The sequence below is a fragment of the Primulina eburnea genome, chromosome 9 (genome assembly GCF_022965805.1).
Source record: "Primulina eburnea isolate SZY01 chromosome 9, ASM2296580v1, whole genome shotgun sequence".
Lineage (NCBI taxonomy): Eukaryota > Viridiplantae > Streptophyta > Magnoliopsida > Lamiales > Gesneriaceae > Primulina > Primulina eburnea.
The window spans coordinates 27842277-27869356 of NC_133109.1; the positions used below are offsets into that span (position 1 = coordinate 27842277).

General features: G+C 32.4%; 3 protein-coding genes across 5 annotated transcripts in view; all 3 read left to right on the forward strand.

The window, feature by feature from the left end:
- The window catches only part of LOC140841431 (uncharacterized), a 64848-nt gene extending 44235 nt beyond the window's left edge, over nucleotides 1-20613 (forward strand). The window contains exon 7 of the transcript XR_012120184.1: nucleotides 20599-20613. The gene's annotated coding sequence lies outside the window, so the exon portion shown is untranslated. The remainder of the gene's footprint in view (nucleotides 1-20598) is intronic.
- LOC140841432 (DNA repair protein RAD51 homolog 3) lies at nucleotides 12160-16113 on the forward strand. 3 transcript variants are annotated; one of them, XM_073208841.1, is made up of 9 exons: nucleotides 12160-12451; nucleotides 13426-13530; nucleotides 14318-14440; nucleotides 14576-14609; nucleotides 14684-14766; nucleotides 14868-15094; nucleotides 15189-15320; nucleotides 15431-15497; nucleotides 15802-16113. In XM_073208841.1, the coding sequence occupies exons 1-9, from the start codon at nucleotides 12340-12342 to the stop codon at nucleotides 15978-15980; spliced, it is 1062 nt and encodes a 353-aa protein (XP_073064942.1). In that variant the 5' UTR covers nucleotides 12160-12339; the 3' UTR covers nucleotides 15981-16113. The 3 variants fall into 3 exon arrangements, with proteins under 3 accessions (XP_073064942.1, XP_073064944.1, XP_073064943.1); XM_073208842.1 differs by having other exon boundaries at nucleotides 12165-12451; nucleotides 14696-14766; XM_073208843.1 differs by lacking the exons at nucleotides 14576-14609; nucleotides 14684-14766.
- A 2570-nt stretch (nucleotides 20614-23183) lies between the features above and the next one.
- On the forward strand, nucleotides 23184-26864 carry LOC140841433 (transketolase, chloroplastic). The gene is made up of 7 exons (XM_073208844.1): nucleotides 23184-23701; nucleotides 24136-24226; nucleotides 24311-24416; nucleotides 24491-24773; nucleotides 24937-25085; nucleotides 25173-25326; nucleotides 25597-26864. The coding sequence occupies exons 1-7, from the start codon at nucleotides 23213-23215 to the stop codon at nucleotides 26554-26556; spliced, it is 2232 nt and encodes a 743-aa protein (XP_073064945.1). The 5' UTR covers nucleotides 23184-23212; the 3' UTR covers nucleotides 26557-26864.
- Nucleotides 26865-27080: the final 216 nt, after the last annotated feature.

The window sequence follows — 27080 nt, forward strand, 5'->3', positions numbered from 1 at the left end:
TTGATACTCAATGTGTCACGTCCCGAAAATTTGAAGGTATACGTGAAGCACATGCATGCAAGTTATTAAATTTCTTTGGCATTTTATTTAATTTTTTTAAAACACATTAAATGCATGTTTATTTTATTAATTTGTGTTTAACTATTTTTATGCATTTTATGGATAATTAATGCATGATAGGATTTATTTCTTGAAATTTAAAGGTTCGTGCATTAAAGATTTTTAAGTTGTATTTCACGCTCGAACGAGGAACGAAGACCGAAAAATTTTCAAGAAAATTATTTTATTACATGGTTAATTTTTATTAATTAATATAAGGTGTTTTGAGGGTGTTTTTCAAAAATAGGATTTTAATGAGTATTTTTACCCGCGGGAATTTAATTTTTAACGGTACGTAAATTTTATCAAATCGAGAGACTTTTTAATTGTTCGGCTATTATTTTCAAATCGTTTCGACACGAAATATTTTTCGGGAGTGAATTTAGGCTTAATGGGCCTACTTTTGAGTTTATAGGACTTAATTATTTTTTTAATCTTTAATTGAACAATTTAGGCTCATTAACTAATATTTTATCTATATAATTAACCCTTAAACACCATTTACCCTAAACCTACAAATTTGTATCAGCCGACACCCCATTCAGAGCACCATCTCCCTCTCGTTTTCATCAATTATAGCTAGAGGCCCCATCGGTTTTCCACTTGTTCTTGCATAGAATTTCCTCCGGCTTCCATCTCGTGTCCCTCGCGTGTGTGCATCATTTAAGGCATGCTTTGTATCCTTTTTGCCGTATCATTCACGTGTGTATACATATATATATATATATATATATATATATATATATATATATACCTGATGTGTGAAACTATTCGATCGGTCCTTGAACAGGAAGAATTCTTTTCGGTTTTTTCATCTTTACCATGCATTTCTTTTAATTTCTACTCACGATTTCTGTTATGTGGTGCAAGGGGCTGCTGTGTTGGGTGTCAAGGGCATGTGCAGATCAAGAGTGAGAGTTGTAAGTGCAGGAGCGTGAGTTTGATCAGGTTTTGTTCGAAACCGTGAGGGCCATGTAGATCGGGGCTTTGTGCTAGTGGTTCGATCCTTGGTTTCTTGTACACCAGTCGTGCGAGAGTCTTCTCCAGCCCTGGACCAGACCCTGATGGGTCTGATTCAGGGTCTCGAATGGCTCGAGCCATGCTGGAGAAAAGAGGATGGGCGATCGGGTGAAGGGGAAGTGATTGGGTCTCGGTAGGAGGTTTGTGGTGAAGTCTCGATTCCTAGCGGTTAGATGCATGCATGGGGCTGGGAGCTTGGTTCGGTTAGGTGGCTTGGGGTCTGGTCTAGGTCCTTGGTGAGCGGGTTCATGGCTGGTGCGACGGGCATAGCTTGTGGCGTGAGTTTTGGGGAGAGAGGTATATATGAGGTGGCTAAATAGGATAGGACCGAGAGGTTTGGGCATTTCTGGAAATATCATCCGTGAGTTGGAAAGTCTAATGACATTATTTTAGGACCTTTTAAGTGTTTTTAAGGTATGGTAAAAAGTTGGATATAACTTGATTGAGTTTCGGTTCAATTCGGGTTAAAACCGGGACCTCGGTCCAAGTTTTAAAACGAATCGGTTAAGTTATGAAATGGGATTGGGTTTACGTCTAAGAATGGTTTTAAATATGTTTTGGAACATTTTAAGGAGTTTGATAAGCTTCGGGTCAATTTTAGAGGTTCCGGGGTAAAACGGTAATTTTTGGGTTTCTAGGGGTAAAATGGTCATTTTGCACCCGGGGTGAGATTTTGGTACTCGCAGCGTCCTGAGCACAAAATTATGATATTTTAAATGTTTATGCATCATGTTTACGATTTTGACGCAATTATGATAAATATGGTGCATGATTGGTTGAAAGGAAAAATTAGGTATATGCATGCTTTTATTAAGTGATAAATATGATGACATGTTTTCAAGGAAGTGATTTATCTGTGACTAACACGATGACACGATGATATGATTGGAGATATCTTGAGGGAAAAGGCCCAGAGGGAGCCCGTTTACGGGAGAAAACCCTAGAGGGAGACCGACGATCGTATTTCCATTGACATGATATGATGATATGATAGGCTCGGGCTCAGTTGACTAGTGAGAGTGTCGCTGATGTCCCTCGTCGTCGGGTATCGCGGTTACACGTAGATGGATCCATCGACTGATATGATGATACGAAAGTCACAGCAAATAAACGGAATTGAAATTAAGATTTTAACACATATATGCTGATACGATGATACATGCTATTACCATGTTTCGACAGGTCACGATTACGCATACGATATGATAACATGATGAGATATGTTTTGACACGTTACGATTTTACACGACACACTTATGTTCATGTTTTTAAGATCATGAAATGTATGTTGATTATGCTATTTTTCATTTCTGTGTGCTACGTATAAGTACTTTTATTACTGGTACATGTGTGTTGAGTCTTTAGACTCAATAGGCGTGTGTGATGCAGGTGAGCATTTTGATCAGGGGATCGGAGGTGTCGAAGACTGGGTAGGCAGGCAGGATATGCGGTGACACGACCTGAGGACCATTATTTTCTGCATATTGATTCATGTTTTTTAGAGGAGTTACACATTTTTATATGTTGACGAAATTACGATTTTTTACGTTTACGTTTACGTTGATTTTGGATGACGTTAGTTATTTTTAAACTACGTCATTCTTGTTGGCAAATAAATATAATTATTTTAAATGTTATTTTGTAATTGCGAGTGAGTAAAAAAAATATTTCCGCACTTTTAAGCGATAGACGTTTCAGTTCACGGTAACGCCCCAGATTCGACGACTGTCTTCACTGTATCAAGACGGATCTTTCCAGCGTGCTTATGTCATCACTCACATGTACCTTGAGAAACTTCTCAGGAGGTCACCCATCTCAAAATTTCTCCAAGTCAAGCACGCTTAACTTTGGAGTTCTTATGCGATGAGCTACCGAAAAGAAGATGCACCTTCTTGATATGAGCAGTACATTTCAAATCTTTTAAGCCCTCTTTAACTGTACAGTCCATTACATTGAACAGTCTCGGAATCCCTTTCATTCCGATGTGGGATCGGTTCATTCATGTTCCCTCCACCTAGAAGCCTGCCAGGAGCCGCTCATTGTCCATGCAACCTCATGGCACCGGCAATCACCCCCGCCCTCCTCGGCCCCGGACCTCACATGCCCTCCAGCTTCCGCTTGGTTCGTCCCCGAACCACACCGTACTCGAAGAGGTCGGCTATAATACCAACGGTAACACCCCAGATTCGATGACTGTCATCACTGTATCAAGACGAGTCTTTCCAGCGTGCTTATGTTCTCACTCACACGCACCTTAGGAAACTTCCCAGGAGGTCACCCATCCCAAAATTGCCCCAAGTCAAGCACGCTTAACTTTAGAGTTTTTATGTGATGAGCTACCGAAAAGAAGATGCGCCTTCGTGATATGAGTAGTACCAATCAAATCTTTTAAGCCATCTTCAAATGTACAGTCCATTACATTGAACAGTCTCGGAAACCCTCTCATTCCGATGTGGGATCGGTTCATTCATGTTCTCTCCACCTAGAAGCCTGCGAGGAGCCGCTCATTGTCCGTGCAACCTCATGGCACCGGCGATCAACCCCCGCCCTCCTCGGCCTCGGACCTCACACAATGCATGCAATTCGAGATTTCCATAATTTGAAATAGTTAATATATGATATAATTCTGTCAAAAGCATCCAATGTATAATTTTTGTCCACTGGGATGTCTTATTTGAATTTAAAATAATAAATAATGCAATATTGCATATTATATTAGAAACCAATTTTATTATATTTATCTTACTAAATTTATCTACTTCAGAATTAAGTTCTGAAATGACTCCTCTTTTCAGCATCGTATATGGGTTGAATCCTTCCAATATATAATGTTCGTTTAAATTTAGATTTGTTCGTTGTTATGAACTACCTATATATGGAAACAACGAGAACAACAAGACACTTTGAAATCTGTCTTTCATGATCGAGGAGTAAAAAATATTATTCATCTATTTGTAAAAAATTTTAATTATGACGTATTACTAATGTGATAATTTTCTTCTATATTACAAAGTTCACGAATACATGATAATATAAAATTTCTCGTAATGGAAATGATTAAACAAATTCTAAATAAAGTAAGTATCTTATTAGAAGACACCTTATAAAATTTATTGACATTGTTTTGGAATACACATAATAAATGTTAATTAAATAACTTTTTGGGTTTATACATAATTTACTTATGATCACATGTTTCATTTTTTTTTCGAAATAATAGGTTGTTGTGTATATTATGAAGAGATTTTTTAAATAAAATCACATCTCATTTGGATAAAGATATTGATGAAACAATTATTGTTATCATTCAAATGTGTCAAACAGTGTCATGTCACAATATTGTTTGTGAATATAGATTTAGATGAAATTACTGAATTTAAAAAAAGTATTTTTCATTAATTTTATTGAATGTGATTTAAAAATATTTTTTTATCACATGTTAAAAAATAATAAAATATAGATTCCTAAAAATTAAAGAATTAAATATGTATTAAGGTTGGTGGCCGATATCAATATACTAAACACGATAAACATAATGTCATTGACTTAAGCTAACACAATCTAAAATTTTGAGATATGATAGTGATTATTAGCCAATGAAATTAATCGACATATGTTATATTTAAGAAAGTTTTTTAAAATTAGCGAAAAATAATTTTTATTTTTATTTTTTATAATTATATTATTTTTTCAATTTAAATATCTATTCATTTTCGCTAATTTTTAATAATATCGTCTCGTGCAGCGGACATGTTAAATACTAGTTTTATTAAAATTCATAACTAGTCAAATCGCATCTATATTTCATCCCATACTATACTTAATTTAATTAGAATTAGGATTACATTATATGAATGCATAAGCTTGTCATTATGGCGAGAAACGAATCAAATCGATTCACGAATATTTTGAGCTGGTTCGATAAATATTTTATTCGTATTTGAATTTATCGAACTCGAGCATGTTCGATCTTTTCTCGAGCTGAACTCGAGCCAAAATATTTTGTTCGCTTGTTTATGAGGCACTCGTGAGCTTTAATACTTTATTAATATAATATAATTATATATTAAATATATATACATTTCGAGCTTTCGCATTTTTCGAGCATTCAAACCTTCATTCTCAAACTTTATAATTCGAAAGAATAGATCCGATGTTTTCGAGTCAAACTCAAACTCGAATTTTCCTTTCGAGCAAAAAAATTAAAATATTTCGATATTCAATATATCTCGAACTCGGATATACTTAATTCGAGCCTAACTCTAACATTAAATTTTATTAATATTCGGTTCGATTCGGGCTTTTTAACAGTTTACCACACATTTTGTAATACTTTAATAAAATAAAGTAAAACAAAATTTTTTGACAAACTAACGTGTCACGCCTCTCACCTCTTGAGAGGCGTGACAAATTTTTTTTAATTGACTTGCCTAATTTTTTTTTCTTTAAAAAAAAGCAAATCACGCCATCTCGTTATTCACGCCTATTGAATAGGCGTGACTTGCTTTTACCTTTAAAAAAAATAATAATACACTTATGAGCTTTAATTATTTTAGAGTTGCACGCCGACTCAGCACATGTATTAAAAGCTGCAACAACATAGTTTTAATAATTTCGAATTCATTATAATATTATAAATTTTTTTCTCTATAAATTGAATACTTCATTGTCTCATATCATTCACTCTTCTCATATTTTTCATCGGTAAGTCTTCAATTGTCTCATTTCTTTCACCCTTCTCATATTTTCATCGGTAAGTTCCCGTAAATTTTTGAATTTATTTTTTCACTTCTTACAGATTTTTATTAATTTGATTTTTTTTTTTTTTTTTGCAGGCTCATTTTAGTTCCAACTTATATTAAGGTATGTATACTAACATAAATTATTATGTTAAATATTAAATTTATAAATGAAATTATTATTTATGTTAGACTAATTTTGTAGTGTTATTTATTTTTTTTTCAATTTTAATTATTGCGTGATTTTTTAGTCATTACTAATTTTTGTAAAGAAATTTCAAAATCGTTCTAACCTTATTCATGGTTAGGATATTCAGCGGTAAATTTGACTCATCTACTAGTAGAATTTTTTTGATTTACTTCACTAGTAGAAATTTCAAAATCGTTCTAACCTTATTGTTAAAGTTTTTAGAAACTTTTGATAAATTTTCATTATCATTATTGTTTTTTAAAAAAATGTTAAAAAATTAAAGCTATATGCTATTTTTTCCGTTATTATTATTGTTTTATTGTTTTATAATAATTATATAATTGTATAATACGATAATAATAATTTTAAATTTATTTGTTTATGTATATATTTATTTCATATTTAATATTAAATATTATTTGTAAAATGAGAAATAAAATCACGTAGTTTTTTTTTAAATAAAATATTACGTTTTATAATTTTATTTTAAATTTACTTGTTATTAATTACAAGATGTCATTACATGCTGTACCTATTGATGATACTGTTCTTTATCAGAAACAAACACATATATCTAGTTTTATTACACCTAATAATTTGGATAACACCCTAAGGGTACGTAGATCAGATAATTTAATTTGGGAATTGTGGAAAAGTGATTTAATACACCAACGTGTTTAGGGGTGGGAAAAAAATACCGAAATATAGTACCGAAAAAAATATCGAACTTACCGAAAAAACGGGATACATACCGTACCGAAATTTTCGGTATCGGTATCGATACGGAATATATTTTTTTCGGTATTTCGGTATATACCGAACTACCGAAAATAATTTTTTATTTTATTTTTTTAAAATTTCAGTTCGGTAAACCGAAATTTTTTTCTGTATACCGACAAAATTTTCTGCTGTGGTGATTTTGTTTACGATAATCATTTGATAATTGTTCTTGTCGAAAGATGGCGTCAAGAAACTCTTACTTTCCACCTTCGAGTTGGCGTAACAACAATCACCTACAAGATATATCCAATTTCCTCCAAAATGAGCGTCCAACAATTATTTAAAAGAAAAAAAAATTAAGAGGCGTGACACGTTAGTTTGTCAATTTTTTTAAAGTATTAAAAAATGAGCTGTAAACGGTTAAACAGCCCGTTCGATTCATTTCATTTAGAGCTTTTTAACCGTTTACACCACATTCTGTAATAAATTAATAAAATAAAGTAAAAAAAAATAATATGTCAAAGTAACGTGTCACGCCTCTTGAAGAGGCGCGACTTACAATTTTTTTTTTTAAAATGCGACTTGCTTAATTTTTTTTTAATAAAGCAAGTCTTAATAATTTTTTTTAATGTTACATTTTATTTTTTTTAAAATAATAATAATAATAATAATAATAATAATAATAATAATAATAATAATAATAATAATAATAATAGTGAATTGCTTTAATTATTTCACGTCTCATCACCTGAATTAAAAAGACAAAGGCTGCAACAAGCACATACAATATTAAAGTTGTATAATATTTTTTTTAATGCAAGTCACGCCAAATGAGATGGCATGACTTGCATAATATTTTTTTTTAAAAAAAAAATCAAGTTACATGGCATTACTTGATAGACATATATTTCTTTTCTTTGATTAAAAATGTCAGAAAAATTTTAATCTAATTATTTAAAAAAATAAATTTGTATCGTCTATCGATGCAATGTAAAAAAGATGGTCAAAGGCTGCAAAGCCACGCGATATTTATTTATTGATAATTGGATGTTTGTGAAAGGCAGGTAAAGCCATGTATTCTATCTTTTTTGGAAGCATCCGTCTACTTTGCCTATATAATACGAAGAGTTGTGTTTTAAGTTTTTCTCATTTTCATCTCGAGTAAGTTGTCTTAATTTTTTTTATGTAATTTGTTTATTGGATTGACTCAAATTTTGAGTTAATTTTAACTTTTTTTCAGGTAAATTTTGATTCAACCATCAATATAATATATGTTTATTAATATAATTATTTTTGTTAAGTATTAAATTTATATAAAAAATTATTATTTATGTTAAAATATAATTTATATGTTATGTTGATTTAATTTTTTTGCAATTATAATTATTATTTGTTATTATAATTATTATTAATTTTTATAAAGATATTTAAAAATCATTTATTATGATAAACTTATCATTATTATTGTTATTTGTTTAGAAAATGTTTAAAATTTAATCCCATGAGATGTTTGGACTTGTTTAATATTTTTTAAAGCAAGTCACGCTAATTAATTGGGCGTGAGTTGCTTGAATTTTTTTAAAAAATATGTAAAAGCAAGTCACGCCAAATTATTTGGCGTGACTTGCTTAAGTTTTTTTTTTTAAAAAAAATGTTTTAATGCAAGTCACGCCTATTAATTTTGCGTGACTTGTTATTTTTTTAAAAAAAATTTAAACTTTTTTAAAGCAAGTCACGCCCAATCAATGGGTCCGACTTGCTTAATTTAAAAAAAAATTAAAGCAAGTCACGCCAATTATTTAGGCGTGACTTCCTTAATTAAAAAAAAAACTAAAGCAAGTCACGCCAATTATTAGGCGTGACTTGCTTATTTTTTTTTATGAAAAACAAATCTCGATAATTGAATAGGCGTGGCTTGAAAAAAAATTTGTTGCTGAAGAACCATCTTACGTAAAGAATGACATGAAGTTTTATTAATTATTGACATATGTTTCTTTGATTTTTTTTTTTAAAATTTTACAAAAAAAACGTTAAAAAAATTTTAATTGTAATTCAGGTGTTAGAATGATATGATTTTTTTAATTATTTTTTAAAAAATAGATTCTTATTTATTATTGACGCATGTTTGACTATACATTTTTTTTAAACTTGAATAATAATTTTTTAAAAAAAAATAAGCTATCCACTAATTATGAGCCATGATAATATTATATGTTTATTTTGCTGGTTATTGTTAATTTTTATAATGTATTTATAATCGAATGTTAGGATAAAACTAATTTTAAATATAATATGTTTTGTATTTATATTTTTGTCAACTTGTTTGTCTTAAAAAACCGTGACTTTTGTTTGTTTTTTTTAAAATAATAATAAAAAGTAAATTCTTAAATATTTTAATAAAATACATTTTCAATCGTTATTATTAACTATACTAATGTAAGATTCAATTAATTGTTTAAGATAGATTAGAAAATTTAAATATGTGTATGTATTTAAATTTATATTACTAAAATAACTTGGTATTTCTAGAATTTCTAAAACTTGCAGATTGTAAAAATATTATTTTTATTGTATTTATTATTTTATACTTGTAGTTAATATTTTATATTATAATTTTTTTCATAATTGATATTGTAGTTTTTTTATACAATATTGTGATAGATAATAATAATAATAATAATAATAATAATAATAATAATAATATATTATTCTTATTATTGATTATAAGATGTTACATGATGGGCCTGTTGATCCTACTGTTTTTGATCAGCAACAAACATATATATCTAATTTTATTACGTCTAACAACTTGGATAACACCCTAAGAGTACATCGATATTAATTAGGAAATTGTGGAAAACTGATATACTACACCATCGTGTCCGATCATGTCTAAACGAAATGGGCTTTTACGGCATCCTCTTATGTGGTGATTGTGTTTATGATAATAATTTGATAACCGCTCTTGTGGAACGATGGCGTCGAGAAACTCATACTTTCCACCTGCGAGTTGGCGAGGCCACAATCACGCTACAAGATGTTGCGTTAATTTGGGAGCTAAATGTTGATTGTGATCCTATCATTGGGACTGATGTATCTTGCAAGTTTAGTGTATGGCAGGTTTATTGTTATGAATTGTTAGGTTTTATGTCATTTCAGGCATATTGTGTTTATGATAATCATTTGATAACCGCTCTTGTGGAACGATGGCGCCGAGAAACTCATACTTTCCACCTGCGAGGTGGCGAGGCCACAATCATGCTACAAGATGTTGCGTTAATTTGGGGGCTAAATGTGGATTGTGATCCTATCATCGGGACTGATGTATCTTGCAAGTTTAGTGTATGGCAGGTTTATTGTTATGAATGGTTAGGTTTTATGCCATTTCAGGCAGACTTCAGATCCAATAGTTTAAAGTTGACTACTCTGTAATTACACTGTACACAAACAGTAATTGATGAAAACAGTACAGACATAGAAGTGGCACAATACATTGATGTGTTGTGATGTTGGTCATCGGTGGTTGTATGTTACCTGATTCTGAAGGTTGTGCGGTCAAACTGTTGTACTTGCATTTTCTGCAAGATATGCATAAGGTTCGTAGTTATAGTTGGGCAAGTGTTGGTTGTACTTGCATATTTATATCATGAATTGTGTTCCGCATTTGGGTCAGGAAAGCAAGAAATCGCATGCCCTTTATACATATTGCATGTATATTTATTACAATTTTTATTTCAAAAAATATTCCTTTTTATACACATTTATTAAATTCAATTGTTTTGTAGATTTGAGCATAATCAAAAATGATTCCTCTGTGTCCTGACCGCTTAGGATACAACCTCATCGCTCGACCTAAAAATGAAAACAATGGTGTGACTTGCGTAATTTTTTTTCTAAAATTAAGAAAATCACGCCCATTTAATGGGCGTGACTTGCTTTAAAATTTTTTAATTTTTTTAAAAAAAATATAAAACCAAGTCACGCCCAATTAATAGGCGTGACTCGCATTAATTTTTTTTTTTTAAAAAAAATTAAGCAAGTCACGCCCAAATAATTGGCGTGAATTGCTTTTACGTATTTTGTAAAAAAACATTTAGGCAACTCACGCCCAATTAATTAGCGTGATTTGCTTTAAAAAAATATTAAACAAGTCCAAACATCTCACTGGATTAAATTTTAAACATTTCCTAAACAAATAACAATAATAAAGATAAGCTTATCATAATAAATGATTTTTATATATCTTTATAAAAATTATTAATAATTATAATAACAAATAATAATTATAATGCAAAAAAATTAAATCAGCATAACATATAAATTATATTTTAACATAAATAATAAGTTTTTTTTATAAATTTAATACTTAACATAAATAATTATATTAATATACATACCTTATATTGATGGTTGAATCAAAATTTACCTGAAAAAAATTAAAATTAACTCAAAATTTGAATCAATCCAATAAACAAATTACATAAAAAAAAATTTAAGACAACTTACTCGATATGAAAATGAGAAAAACTTAAAACACATCTCTTCGTATTATATAGGCAAAATAGACGGATGTTTCCAAAAAAAATAGAATACATGGCTTTACAGGCCTTTCACTAACATCCAATTATCAATAAATAAATATCACGTAACTTTGCAGCCTTTGACCATCTTTTTTGCCTTGCAATGATAGACGATACAAATTTATTTCTTTTAAATAATTAAATTAAATTTTTCTAACGTTTTTTAATCAAAGAAAAGAAATATATGTCTTTTAAACAATTAAATTAAATACTTGCATGTGTTTGTTACAGTTTTTGTCTTTAATTCAGGTGATGAAACATCAAATAATTAAAGCAATTCACTATTATTATTATTTTTTTTTAAAAAAAGGAAAATGTAAGTCACGTCTATTTAATTGGCATGACTTACTTTAAAAAAAATTATTAAGCAAGTCACGCCATTTGAGATGACATGACTTGCTTTATTAAAAAAATTAAGCAAGTCACGTCGATATTTAAAAAAAAAATTGTAAGTCACACCTTTTCAAGATGCGTGACACATTAATTTGACATATTATTTTTTTTTACTTTATTTTATTAAATTATTATAGAATATGGTGTAAACTGTTAAAAAACCCCACACTTTTCCCTCCAAGAACTTGTATTATTTCTTTTAAAAAAGTTAAACAAAAACTTTTGATATGGCTCACGAGCATTGTTGTAAAAATCATGAATTAAATAAAACGTGGAGAAAAGTCAACTTAAAGTGAAGCACAACAAAATGTGATTAAACACTATTAAAATTTTAATTTTTTAGATAACATTTTTAGGTTAAATTTTTTTTTTCCCATCGGAATCCAACTACCCACTGTGAGGAACTCACCCAAAAAATTTAGCACAGAAAACAAAGAAATAAATCTTTTTTTTTCCTGAAATTTCTTTGTTTATTTTCATGCCAAGATATTTATTGAAAATGGATTTCTACTTGTTTGTGGGATGAAATTCATTTGCCGGCACAGTAGAGCATAAAATCTCCACCGGAGATTACTACCCACACATCCGTACGACCCAGATGGAAGTATCGAGCCTACCCATTTCGGCATCGCAGAGAGGGAAGCTCATTTCAGCGGGATACACGTCTATTTCATCCCTTTTCTCTGTTTCTCCTTCTCACCTAGCTCAAGGTGCGTGAGTGAGTGTTCGTGCTTGTGTGATGCGAATTCTCGTGCATAATGCGCATATGAATCTTTAGATTTCTTGATTATATTGGCCATCTTGGTAGAACATTGTTTTGTTTTTGTTTTTCAAGTTATTGTCGTCTGGCAGCTTGTTATTACGCCAAATACTGTAGTTCAGTGGTGGGTAGGTTTCGAAGATTCTCACGGTTTAAAGAAGCGGTTGGCTCCTCTATCAAACAAAACATGAAGTGATTTTAAGTTTGTGTTCAAGTACTTAAAAACAATAATCTTGCAATTTGGGACCCAATATTTCAGGGGAAAAAACACGGTGAATTTAGAGACTATATCTTTGTGTCTTGCTAATTCATAGCATCTTTCAAGTATAAGATACGGGAAGAATTTGATTTTCATCGGATATGCCCGAAAAGAGTTACAAACTTGTGGGAAGCCGACTATATGTTTGAAAGAGTTGAAAACATTACAAAAGTTATGGAAGTTGGTGATAATTGCAATTTATTGCGAGGAGCTTTGGAGAACAAGGAACAAATAGATCTATGAAGGACTAGAAGAAGGAATGTCCCAACTTATGGGATATCATCTAATATTGGGTCGTGATTTGGGCACAACTGGATAAAGAACTCAAAGAATCCCCATTTAGCTCATTATTAGTTGGTTGGAATTCTTTATTGATCTGCATACACAATGATGTAACTTTTTTGTGACATGGCATGACTAATATTCTTATTAAGTTGTCTACTTATAGTTTCGATAGAGGGATCAGAAAGATAGTTATCCTCCAACTGTACTTTTCTGTTTATTTATTAATGAATTTAGTTTTTTTATCAGAGAGATAATTTAGTCTAGAGGAAATAATGGCAATTTTTTATATGTAATTTGTGATGGCAACGCTTACTCATCAGTGGTCATTCCATGGCCTTTTGAGCAATGTATTAAATTTTTTTGTGTGATGTGTTAACCAGATCTGAAGATTTCTGAAAATGAGGCACTCGAGATTCTAAGAGTTGCATCCCGGAGGAGCGGGGTGGACAAAATTGACCAAGGAAGAAGCCGGTTAATTGTAAATGGTAAGTATTTGCTATGATACTATGTTCTTCTAGACAACTAAAATTAGTGATTGTTCGAAGAGAATCCTTCTATAAATCCTTAAGATTGTCATTTTCAGAAGCTTCTGAATCTTATGGTGTGACTTATTCAATAATTTTGGGCGATTCTTCTTTAGACAATTTATAATAAAAAAAATTACTAGTCGAGCAGCACTTATGAGTTCAGGTTCTTGCTTATTTTGATTTTTTAAGAGATTACTATTACTGCAGTAAATATGATTGTCGCTTGCTTTTACCATTGAGAGACCGAGTGCATATCTGTGAAGGAATGTCACGTCACTGTTGATTTTCAACCTAAAATGCTATAAAGTCTGACAAATTTGTGCTAAATCAATTCATAGAAAAGGGGATATAAAGAGAATTGCCACCCTTTTGTTCTTTCTGTTTTACCATGAATGATTCTTTGGCTAGTTAAGAAGTATGAGATATCTAGATGTTATAGGATTAAATGCTTAAAATTTCAGTTCTATTACATCAGAAAGGACACTAGTGAACTCATCATTCATTGATTATCTAGCTCTGATCACCAGTTTATTTCGGGGAGCCAGTCAGAAGAGCAGCTATGCTCAATAGTAGAATCTCTATAAGAACAGTGTAACTTGTTGCAATAAAATTTCAAAACAAAGTGATGATGGCCAAAGCAGATACTCCCTTTTCTTTCGTATCTTTGTGATACCATCTCACAGCATCAGTCATTCCTCGTTGTAGAAGTCAGCAATCGATAGCTCAGCAAAATTTTATTGTTCAGGAGCACAGAGATCCTTGGATATGCTTAATGAGGAAGAATCTTCTATATGTATCACCACATCTTGCTCGAACTTGGATGACATTCTAGGAGGAGGAATTAGTTGTAAAGAAGTTACTGAGATTGGTAAATCCCTAAAAAAAATTATGTTGTCTTATGATGTGATATACTGAAGTTTATTTTGAAATTTTTGCCAAGAAGAAGTTTTATTCTTCTGTATTCCTGTGTATGCCAACATAAATTATATTCTTATTCTACTAGGTGGAGTTCCAGGCATTGGTAAAACACAACTTGGGTAAGCAGTGTCTCCTCCCCCACCCCCTGATTATTTTCTGCACAAAAGCTTCATATTTACTTCATTTTTCAAAGTGGAAAATGTAGGATTCAGCTAGCTGTAAATGTCCAAATTCCATCTGATTGTGGTGGGGTTGAAGGAAAGGCAATTTATATTGGCAAGTTTTTGTGATGAATATTTTATTGGTAACTAGTATGAATCTGTTGTAGCCATTCTCTTCTAATGTTAAGTTAATAGATTGTATTTTGTGATGGTCAGACACCGAAGGCAGTTTTATGGTGGAGCGTGCTCTACAAATTGCGGAGGCATGTGCAGAGGACATTAAAGAATATAACAGCCTCCAAACAAAGGATTCCCATGCATGTCAAGTAAATAAAGAGCCAAAGGATTTTCTTGACAATATATTTCTTTTCCGTGTGTGCAGTTACACCGAGCAAATTGCGGTTGTAAATTATTTGGAGAAGTTCATATCTGAGCATAAAGATGTAGGTATAATAAAATTACTGGTGGTTCTGACCGCAAAGTTTACCATTTGAGGTGTCTTGTTTCTAATGTTTCGTTGTCCCGCTGTTGTCACAGATTAAGGTTGTCATTGTTGATAGCATCACTTTTCACTTCCGCCAAGATTTCGAGGACATGGCTCTGAGGACTCGGCTTCTTGGTGGACTGGCCTTTAAACTCATGAAACTTGCCAAGAAATTCAGTTTGGCAGTAAGAAATCTGACTATTTGTTATCACCTAGACAAAAGAATCCCTTCTTATTGATACAGCACAGAGACGGTTATACTCTACAAATTATGACTACCTGAACCATGATGCAGGTAGTTCTATTGAATCAGGTCGCCACGAAATACTCAGAAGGTTCATTTCAGTTGACTCTTGCTCTTGGTAAGCATCCCATCATCTATGAATGATTTTCATTTGCCTGTAACAATGATTTTTCATATCTTTGATTTGCCTCCCATGATTGCACACAAACAGTGTAGAATTTAACCCCATCCGTGTTTTCAAATTTGGACACATATCTTCTTGAATGAACCCAGCAGGGGTGCGTCCCAGCTCCAACTCAGTACAGTTGATGCCATGATATACATGAAAATACAAACTTCGCCACCTTTTATTTTTAAACCACGTTTTGATTCCAAATATAACTCTGTTCACCCCAATGGATTAAAAAACTTTGCCTGGACAGGTGATAGTTGGTCGCATGCATCTACAAATCGGATCATCTTGTACTGGAATGGTGATGAAAGATATGCATATATTGACAAATCACCTTATATGCGATCAGCATCGGCTCCATATGCAGTGACACGAAAAGGTATCCGAAATTCAGCTTCTTCAAAGTATAAACGAGTTAAGTTAATGTAGTCTTTCACTTGGTTTGTCATAAGCAGCAGAAATCCATGGTTCCTTCTCTGGCCGAAATGATGTTCTGCCTGCTTGAACAGAACAAAATGTAAAAAAACTATCAAAATCGCCTAATGTATGCTTTATTAAAACTTACTTCCTCAACTTATTTCATTGGAAAGTTTAGAGTAAAATCTGGCACAAAACCAAAATATAGCAGAGAAAACAATTACACTAATATCCGATTCTATCAAATTACATAAACCTCGTAATTTGACCTTCAACATGTCCTTTTTTTTTTATATATAATTACATTGTCATCTCCAAATTGTTTTAAGGATAAATGTCAATTTTAGTTATGTATGTATTGATTTGTGAGATTTTTAGTCATGTATGTTACTTTAAATCTCATGTATGTTATGTTAAATCAATTATAATCCTGTAAATAAGTTTTTTTAAAATCAATTTTAGTCCTTTTTGTCAAAATAATATAATTATATGATTAATATCATTGCTAAAATTATAATTACGTTGTCAAACAAACATGCATATCACGAGAAATATCTTAAACCACGTACATTAAAAAACTTAACAATAATATTGATATTTAATTACATTATTATAGAAAGAATCATTAAAATTGATTAAAAAACATAGTTACAAGATCTAACGAAACATATATAATTAAAAATAATGCATGTCGATAGTGATTAAAATTGATATTTTGCATTGTTTGAATAATCAAGATTGATTCTTGAGGTTTTGGTTGACATCACAAAGTTTCAACCTCATGTAGTTTGATTAGATCTTTAGAGGGTGTGGATGTAATTTGATTAATTTTTTAGTTTTGTGAATAAAATTGGACTGAATCTCACGAATCTTTATTTGTGAGACGAGACAACCATACCGAGGCAAAAACTTGTGTGAGATGGTCTCACGGGTCATATTTGTGAGACGGATCTCTTATTTGGGTTATCCATGAAAAAGTATTATTTTTTATGCTAAAAGTATTACTTTTTATTGTGAATATAGATATGGTTGACCCGTCTCACGGATTAAGATCCGTGAGACGGTCTCACATGAGACCTACTCCCATACCGATATTCGCAATAAAAAATAATATTTTTTCATAGATGACCCAAATAAAAGATCCATCTTACAAAATATGATCTGTAAGACCGTCTCATACAAGTTTTTGTCATCCAATATATATTGGACCAAATAATACATCTTTGTGTTCTTGGGTCAGTTTTCAACATCTAAATTTCACACAACTTTCTCTGAAAAAAATTAATTAACTCGTACAACTGAATATTATTCTGTAATATAAATGAAATTTCCGTCTGAGAGGAGAAAATTTTCAATAGTTCTATCAAATATGCATGTAAAATCCTTGTTAAAATTTAATATATAATCGATAGAATTTCGGGTACTTTGATAAAAATAAAAATCGAAGGATGCATAAATAAATTGGGAATTGGATTTTTTTGGGCTTCTTTTGAACCAAACCACATTTGCGTATTAAGAGTATCATTTGGTGTTTGAAAATAATACAGTTTCAACTTAAAATATAAATAAAAAGCACTATTTTATTCGTTTAATTTAAAAATCCCTTTAATTTTGAGAAGATTTCGACAATCTGATCAAATCCATTAAATTCCTCTGCATTTTCGAAAAATAATCTTTCGAATAGTGAATCCAATTTCAATTAATGCTAAATTATCGCTTGCAAGTTGCCAAAGTGAGGGTTTGAATATTCCATGGTATTTTTTTGATGCCATTGAAGAATTAGATTATGCTTTAAAATGATAATGCATTTGTGGGGAAATAATTATATTCTTGCTTTAAAATGATGGAAAGACGATATTTGATTTGTTTTACAATGTAAAATATTTGAGTTGTATTATCGTCACCACCTATAAATTATGTTTGAATGACAAGCATTCGATCCTTGATTAGTATCAGAGTCTTCAATCCCCTGTATTGTAAGGTGATGTGCAATCATTGGGAAATACTGTTGGGAAAAAATAATTACCAATGTTGAAATAATATAGTTTAAGTTGTATATGTTAAAATATTTAAGTTATATTATTATCATCAGTTATATAATGAAATTATTTTGAGATAGTAACATTACAGGCGTCAATATTTACATACCAAAAATATCGAAAACCTTCTCCGATTGTTTTATACAAACAAAAAAAAGTATGTTAATTTACCATATTATTAGATGTAAGCATTAAACATCTAGAAATTTGAATTTAAGATTGTATAGGGTAAACTCGACCTTATCCCTACAGGCAGTGCTCGCAACGGTCGATCCAACGACTCGGATTTTTCCGAGTCAATTTTTTTTTTTTACATGGAGGTGGGCCCGGATCACTCATGTTCATTGCCCATGCAGGCAGCAGGGTGAAACAAACCATCGTATAGGGAGTATTTGCAATCTCTGAAAGAAATGGTTATAGATTTTTTCTTCGCAAATATCTGAAAAAAAATTCATAATAATTTTTTTAGATTGAATACAATACCATATTAGAAATTCGATTATAAGAATTTATTTCTTTAGATTATAGGACATACTTATTCTCCGTATTATTATTGTTGTTATGATCAAATGTTTGTCATTAAGTCAAAAATTATACATATTAGTCAAGACGTAACTTTATTTTCCTATATTTGTGACAGTATAGAGTACGTCTACTTAGGTGCTAATGGGTTGGCTATTAGGCTCATGAGTCCGGAGATGTGCAAGTCTATCTATTTGTTTTGTCTTATCTCCCTTAGAAATCAGTTTTATCCTTTCTATATCATTGGTCATGTCCCCAACATAGACAATATCACTCGTTAAGATCTGACGTAACTCTTTTACGGTCCACTGTCCAACCAGATCAAGCGGCACAACGTCAACAACTGGACGCACGAGAACTTCCCAGAGTGTCACATATTCTCGTATTATTCTCACTCATGTACGCTTAACCAACATTCCCCCAAAAAATGTAGAAATATGCTTATTGGGATAATTGAACTCTGACTTCAATCTGATATCAATGGTTATGATCAAATACTTACTTCCAGACCAAAAGCTATAATCGTTAGCCAAGATGCAACTTTATTGCTTTATACTCGTGGCAACACAAGTGCACTTACTTAGGTACTAATTGATCAGGATATTAGGCACATGAGTCCGGAGAGACTTGTGTATATCTGCTGATGATGTCTCATATCCTTTATAAATCAGTGTTACCCTTTTCTATATCGCTGGTATTATCTCCAACAGAGACAATATTTTCTTTTAAAATCTTTCGTCATTCTTTTATGACTCACCCAGCCAATTATATAGTAATGTTATATGTACAACTAAATTTATACAACAATTTTTATAATACAAAAAATTCAATATAAAATATCACGATATAATTGCTGTAAATATTGCTATATGATATATTTATTGTACTTTGTTGGGATCGGAAAAAAGTTTAGAGGGGGATGAATGAACTCTTTCAAATTTTGCTTTCTAAAATTTGTTTTCAACCGTTTTGAAGCATTTGAAAATTCTTCTCAAACTTGTTAGAAATATGAACTACTGTAAAGTGCGGAAAAACGGTTCAAGATTTCTAATGTAGCTAAAAGCTTGCTAGTAAACTTCTCAACAAATATAATGAAAAGAAAGTGCTTGCAGAAAGTAAAGACATAAGATTTTTATGGATGTTCGAAGATGAAAACTCCAATATCACATCTTCTTCCTCTTTAGAAAAGATTCCACTAAAATACTTTGCTTTACAAAAACTCTTTGCAACAGCCGACTCCAATCACGGCTTATCGCACTGCCTGTCTTGGAACTCTTAGTGATCACTTTACAATTCTGGATATTAAGAACAATTGGTTCACCAGACACCACTACTTAAACAAATAGCCAAAATGTTACTGATATAAGTAAACAAATTGATTTTTGGTAGCACGAAGATGATACTTGAATGATCAGATGTCTTTCTGTTCAGTGCATGCTCATGAGCGATAGAGTGTGCAGATTTTTAAGTGCGCTCTAAATCTTTGAAGTGGCAAGCTTGTGATGATTTCCCTGTTGTGTGTTTGATAATCTCTGTCTTCTTGCACAATTCCTTCTCTATTAATATAGGCGATCATTCCAACGGTCGAAAAGATTTGAGTAACGTTAACTTGTAACAGAGGGAAGATGTGTCACTATCAGCTGCAACTGTATTTAATGTTTTTTAGATATGCATTAAATCTTCTCTTTGCTGATATTTCCTTGAGTTTCTCTGAAGAGTTTATGCAGAGTTGCCGTTTATGGCAACTGCTTTTATTCTCTTGTAAGATAAATGATCTTTCCTTACTTGGAAAGTGATATAAATGCAGATCATTCTCGGTACTGATCTAGGCACATATTAACTTTGAAGCGGTGCAAACTATTGAATGTCTTGAACTAGCCAGAGAGTTTCTTTCATTAAGTGAGTAATAAATAATCTTCTTTAATGATGTCTTTGAATCAGCAGTTGAGAAGTTCATCTTCTTTTTACTTTAAGCGATTGAATTATCTGCGGTCTGGAATTCAAGCGGTCAGACTTCTTTCGAATATCCTTTGTTTAAGAGGTTGAACTCTTTTTGTTGTAGCCGGTAGTGTAGCAGTCCGGTTGCTAGGCTGGACGGTTGAACTGATACTTGTTATATATAAGATATGCATCTGTTTCCTGAAATAGTGAAGTGCTATATTGATTTGTCGATCACCGAAATTTTAGGGTAATAATAATTTCTTAACATACCTTTAGCATCATATATATGTATGTATGTATATATACACACCCATATATATATATATATATATATATTGAAAATGACAATATTATTAGGTGAACTTGAAATACATCCTAATTAACATAAAATATTATATAAATACGTGACGAATGAATTTGAAGTATATTATTTTAATTATCTAAACAAAAATGAAAACAGTTGAAATCTATTAATCTAAATTGTGTGTGTGTTCTCTCTCAACTTTCTTTATCTTTGAACTTTCTTCACCGCCGAACACCAAAATATCTTCCAACCAATTGCTTGCTTATTGCACATTAAAAATTATACAACTTCGACCCAAATGTTTGCATATTCATTAAAAAAAAAATAGAATTGTTTGCTTATTGCACTTTAAAAATTTATTCCCAAAATAATAATAATAATAATAATAATAATAATAATAATAATAATAATAATAATAATAATAATAATAATAATAATAATAATAATAATAATAATAATAACTTCACCGCCAAACATAAAATTATCTTTTTTTAGGGAACAAACACCAAATTATCTTCGAATTCTTGCTTATTATATATATTTATAGATAAGAAATGTTTGCTTATTCATTATTTTTTTTTGTTTGCTTATTACAAATTAAAATTAATTCCCAAATATATATGAAATTACTTCACCGCCTAACACCAAATTATTTTTTTTAATAGGAAAAAAACACCAAATTATCTTCGAAATGTTTGCTTATTCATTTATTATTTTTGTTTGCTTATTGTACTTTACAAATTAATTTCAATTACTTATATTATAAAATTACTTCACCGCCAAACACCAAATTATCTTCGAACCAAACGTTAGCTTATTCTTTATATAAAAAAAAATTTGTTTATTGAACTTTAAAAATTAATTCCCAAATATATATATATATATTAAATAATTAGGAAAGTATTTTTTTAACGTGGATATAAATATATATATATTAAATAATAAGGAAAGTATTTTTTTTTTACGTGGATATATATCTATTACTATTATTAAGAATCTTTATAATAGAGACGAAATAGTGTCTTGGTCTGTTTTTAGATCTTCCACTTTTGCCCTCATGTGATATCAATATTACACTTTGGTTTTTATTTATTTTAAATTTCAACAAACACTTTTGTTTTTATTTTTTAAATTTCAACAATTCAAATTGCACTTTAGTCCCTCGATAATTTGTCAAATTTCACTTTAGTCTCTCGATAATAAACTTTACACACACGTACCGCGTGTGCAAAGTAGCTAGTTTATATAAAGAATAAGCTAACATTTGGTTCGAAGATAATTTGGTGTTTGGCGGTTATATATATATATATATATATATTCATATTATAATAATTAGGAAAGTATTTTTTTCAAACGTGGATTCACACTCAGACTTCATATTTACTGGAAAAAAAATTGTCAATACACCAAAAAAATTTACATATATTTTACAGCAAGTAAAAATACAGAAAATTATTTTATAAAGTAAAAAATTAATAATAGGGAATAAATAAAAAATCTCAAGTATGTGGTTCATTTTCCAAATATGGCAAAAACTTGTGAGATGGTCTCATTTGTCGTATTTTGTGAGACCGACCTCTTATTTGAGTCATCCATGAAAATTATTGTATTAATTTTTATTGTGAATATCAGTAGAATTGATCCGTCGTATAGATAAAAATTTATGAGACCGTCTCACAAAACGAACGCTTTTGTCTATTAAGTACGATGGGTTTCAATATAACATATTTTTCTGCAAATTTTATAGAATATTTATGAGATTGTAATTTACAAATAAATGTCAATTTAGGAGAAAAACACCATCCATTATCCTCATATTAAAATGAGGCAATTTTTTGAAAAACCTACCGACTGTGTTTTTTTTTTTTTTTTTAAAAATAGTCATATCTTATATATTTTAATACATACAAAAATTTATTTTTAGATATAAAATATACGGTTACTATAAATTATAGAGTTATAAAATTTGTTTTTTCATAATTTCTTTAAGATAAATCAATTTTTTTAAATAATAAAACATATCCTTAAAATCAATTAAAGTTATTATTTTTTAATACTAAAACTTATGTTTTAACGGAAAATTGGCCTTCAGTCCCCAGCCGTCGATTTTTTTTGTGTTAGGTCCCTGAGTACATTTTTAGTATCACATTTCCACATGAAGTGTACCACATTTTGTATGACATAATACCACAATTTTGTGGATAGAGAGTGAACCCAAAGAAACGTTTTGATCGGAGATTTTTCACAACTTCTTTTTTTTTAAACTTTTTCAAATTTATACTAAAAATTGTGTCCATAATTCTAAATTCACGTCATTTAATTAATTATAAAATATATTTATAATCACAAAAATAAATAAAATAATAAAAAACTTACAGCCTCAAACATTTTCTTTAAATCCTCTATCCCATCGCCATTTCTCTCAGCACATCAGAGCCATGGCTTCTTCATCCTCCCTCACTTCCTCCCAAGCCTTCCTCTCCCGCTCCGCCATCCCTCGCCATGGCTCCGTCGCTCCCACAGTCTCCGGTTCCCTCTCCATCTCCTCTTTCTCCGGTCTCAAACTCGCCACCACCACCGCCTTCTCCATCCCCACCCGACGCCGGGCACCCGCCCTCACCCGCATTCCAATCACCGCCTCAGCGGCCGTTGAAACTCTTGAGAAAACTACAGACACTGCTCTTGTCGACAAATCGGTCAACACGATCCGTTTCTTGGCGATTGATGCAGTGGAGAAGGCTAATTCCGGGCACCCGGGTCTTCCCATGGGATGTGCGCCGATGGGTCATATTCTGTACGATGAAGTGATGAGGTACAACCCCAAGAACCCCTACTGGTTCAATCGCGACCGCTTCGTGCTCTCTGCCGGACATGGATGTATGCTTCAGTATGCGCTTTTGCATCTCGCGGGATATGACGCTGTAAAGGTTGTAGCTTTGATATTAATGTGGAGCTATTTTTCTTGTCAACTTTTAGTATGTTCCTATTCATGCATCATCGTGTTAAACTAAAGATTGTGGTGCTGTGCTTCTGGTAGATATTTGTGGAGTGCACTGTATTTGGAACTTTGGAATGTGGTTTTTGCTGATTTAAAGTTTTGGTTTAAGAATCTGGAAATTTCTTATCTTGATTGAAGAATGGGGCTTTGTTATATTTTGGAGGTAGACATGTGAGAAGCAGTTTTTCAGCTCAATCATGGGAATTGTGGAAGTAATTGACTTCAGTATTTCTGTGTTGAAATAGTTCTATGATTTTTAGTTTTCCCTGGAACTTTCCTATTTTGGTGAACTAATTATACTTACAAATCCTTAGCTGATTTAGGGACTAAATTGTGAATATAAACATGTAATCTATCTAACAGGAAGAAGATTTGAAAAGTTTCCGTCAATGGGGCAGCAGAACACCAGGTCATCCTGAGAACTTTGAGACACCGGGTATTGAAGTCACCACTGGTATGATTTTTGTCCAAACTTTGAATTCACGTGCTTGTGTTATTGAATCGAGATTTGTTAATTTCATCGTTTGCTTTTATCTAGGCCCTCTTGGTCAAGGTGTTGCCAATGCTGTTGGCTTGGCACTTGCAGAGAAGCACCTGGCAGCCCGTTATAACAAACCGGATTCCGAGATTGTGGACCATTACACGTGAGATATCATCCTTGCTTGTCACATTGGATTACCATTTTGTCATGTTTGACTTGACTTTGGCTTCTTAACAGATATGTTATTCTGGGTGATGGTTGTCAAATGGAGGGTATTTCGAATGAAGTTTGCTCTCTTGCTGGGCATTGGGGACTTGGGAAACTGATTGCCTTTTATGACGACAACCACATCTCTATTGATGGTGACACAGAAATTGCTTTTACCGAGTGTGTTGACACTCGTTTTGAGGCTCTTGGCTGGCATGTGATATGGGTGAAGAATGGCAACACAGGATACGATGAAATTCGTGCTGCCATCAAGGAGGCAAAGGCTGTAAAAGACAAGCCCACCTTGATCAAGGTCAGACATTTGTTTTTGCACATAGGTGATTTGAAAATGATGAGGAGATGATTCGGTTTCTTCAGTTTTCCTTCTCATGTCGTATTAACTGTAAGCATAGGGAAATAAGCATTATAGTGAACTTCTATAGTTTACTATGTTTTGATTTTATATTGTTTGGCAGGTTACGACAACCATTGGTTTCGGATCCCCCAACAAGGCCAACTCATATAGTGTGCACGGAAGTGCATTGGGTGCCAAGGAAGTTGAAGCCACCAGAAAGAACCTTGGTTGGCCTTACGAGCCATTCCACGTGCCTGATGATGTGAAGAAGTAAGGATGCCAATCTGTTTATTGGACTAAGGTGATTACAGTAATCTTTGAAATATTTTAATGTGCAGTGAATGCTCTTTCTTGCAGACATTGGAGCCGACATGTTCCTGATGGTGCTGCTCTTGAAGCTCAATGGAACTCCAAGTTTGAAGAATACGAGAAGAAATATTCGGAAGAAGCTGCTGAGCTGAAATCCATCATCACTGGTAAACTACCAGCTGGTTGGGAGAAGGCTCTTCCTGTGAGTTGATTTTTGCCTTGTAATAATATCGTGTTGGAATGTTGTGAAATCTCATTTAATGTGATGAATATTTACATAGCTTGACAGATCAATCTTAAAATACGGGATATCAAAGTATTCATTCCAGAAAAATCTGCAAGAATTTGTCATAGTTCAAATTTATCTTTTGTTAAATGGTCGGGCAAATTTCAAGCCCATGTCAAATATCTGCCTAGTTTAAACATTCTTATATGTGTTTCTGACTTTTCTGCCAAATTTTTTTCTATTCAGACATACACTCCCGAGACTCCCGGTGATGCTACCAGAAATCTCTCACAGACCAACCTTAATGCTCTTGCTAAGGTCCTTCCCGGTCTTATTGGTGGCAGTGCTGACCTTGCCTCATCTAACATGACCCTTCTGAAAATGTTTGGCGACTTCCAAAAAAATACACCCGAAGAGAGAAATGTAAGGTTTGGTGTTCGGGAACATGGTATGGGAGCTATATGCAATGGAATTGCTCTTCACAGCCCTGGTTTCATTCCATATTGCGCAACGTTCTTTGTGTTCACTGATTACATGAGAGCAGCTATGAGAATCTCGGCTTTGTGTGAAGCCGGAGTGATCTATGTCATGACCCACGACTCAATTGGGCTCGGAGAAGATGGGCCAACTCATCAGCCTATTGAGCATTTGGCAAGTTTCCGAGCAATGCCAAACATATTAATGCTTCGTCCAGCTGATGGCAACGAGACAGCTGGATCGTACAAGGTAGCTGTCCTCAACAGGAAGAGACCATCCGTTCTTGCTCTTTCTCGACAAAAGCTGCCCAATCTTCCTGGAACTTCCATTGACGGTGTAACAAAAGGAGGTTATACAATATCAGACAACTCATCTGGTAATAAGCCAGATGTCATTTTGATTGGAACTGGCTCTGAATTGGAGATTGCAGCGAAGGCGGCAGATGAACTCAGAAAGGAAGGCAAGACGGTTAGAGTTGTCTCCTTCGTTTCTTGGGAGCTTTTCGATGAGCAATCCGACGATTATAAAGAGAGTGTTTTGCCAGCTTCTGTATCTGCTAGAGTTAGCATTGAAGCTGGAACGACATTTGGCTGGACAAAGATTGTTGGGTCTGAAGGGAAGGCCATTGGAATCGACAGATTCGGAGCTAGTGCCCCCGCGGGCAAAATATACAAGGAATTTGGCATTACAGCAGAAGCAGTCGTAGCTGCTGCTAAAGAACTGTGTTAGTCTTTTATGCTGATTTCTTGGTCGGTTGCCGTCTTCCTCGAAAAACTTGCTCTTGGATTCTGGATTGGTAAAATTACGTCGAAACTTATGAACAAGATGCCGCCACTAGAGGTTTCCCGATAAAGAAGATAAAATATCTTATTTGTTTCTAGAATTCGGGCAGTGGATTGCGCAATATAATAGGTACATGAATCCTTCAGAATCTGTGCAATTGAAACCTTGATGTATTTTGATTGATAAAGAATGTTCTATGCTACATTTTTACATAGTAGAGAAGGTAATAAAAGTGTGTTTCTCCCCTCTTCTTACTTCTCGGAACTTGGTTTTCAAGTAACTAGTGAATAACTCGTAAACATGAACAGGTTGACACGGACCAAAAATATAACAACTCAATTAGGATGAGTGGATATATCTCATCTTGATCGGGTAGGGGTCAAGTGGATGAGAAAAGGGTCGTATAGTTTGTTCTCTTGAATTTGGAGTGAAAGGGATTGGATTGTGAATGGATGCCACTGAATTCATTC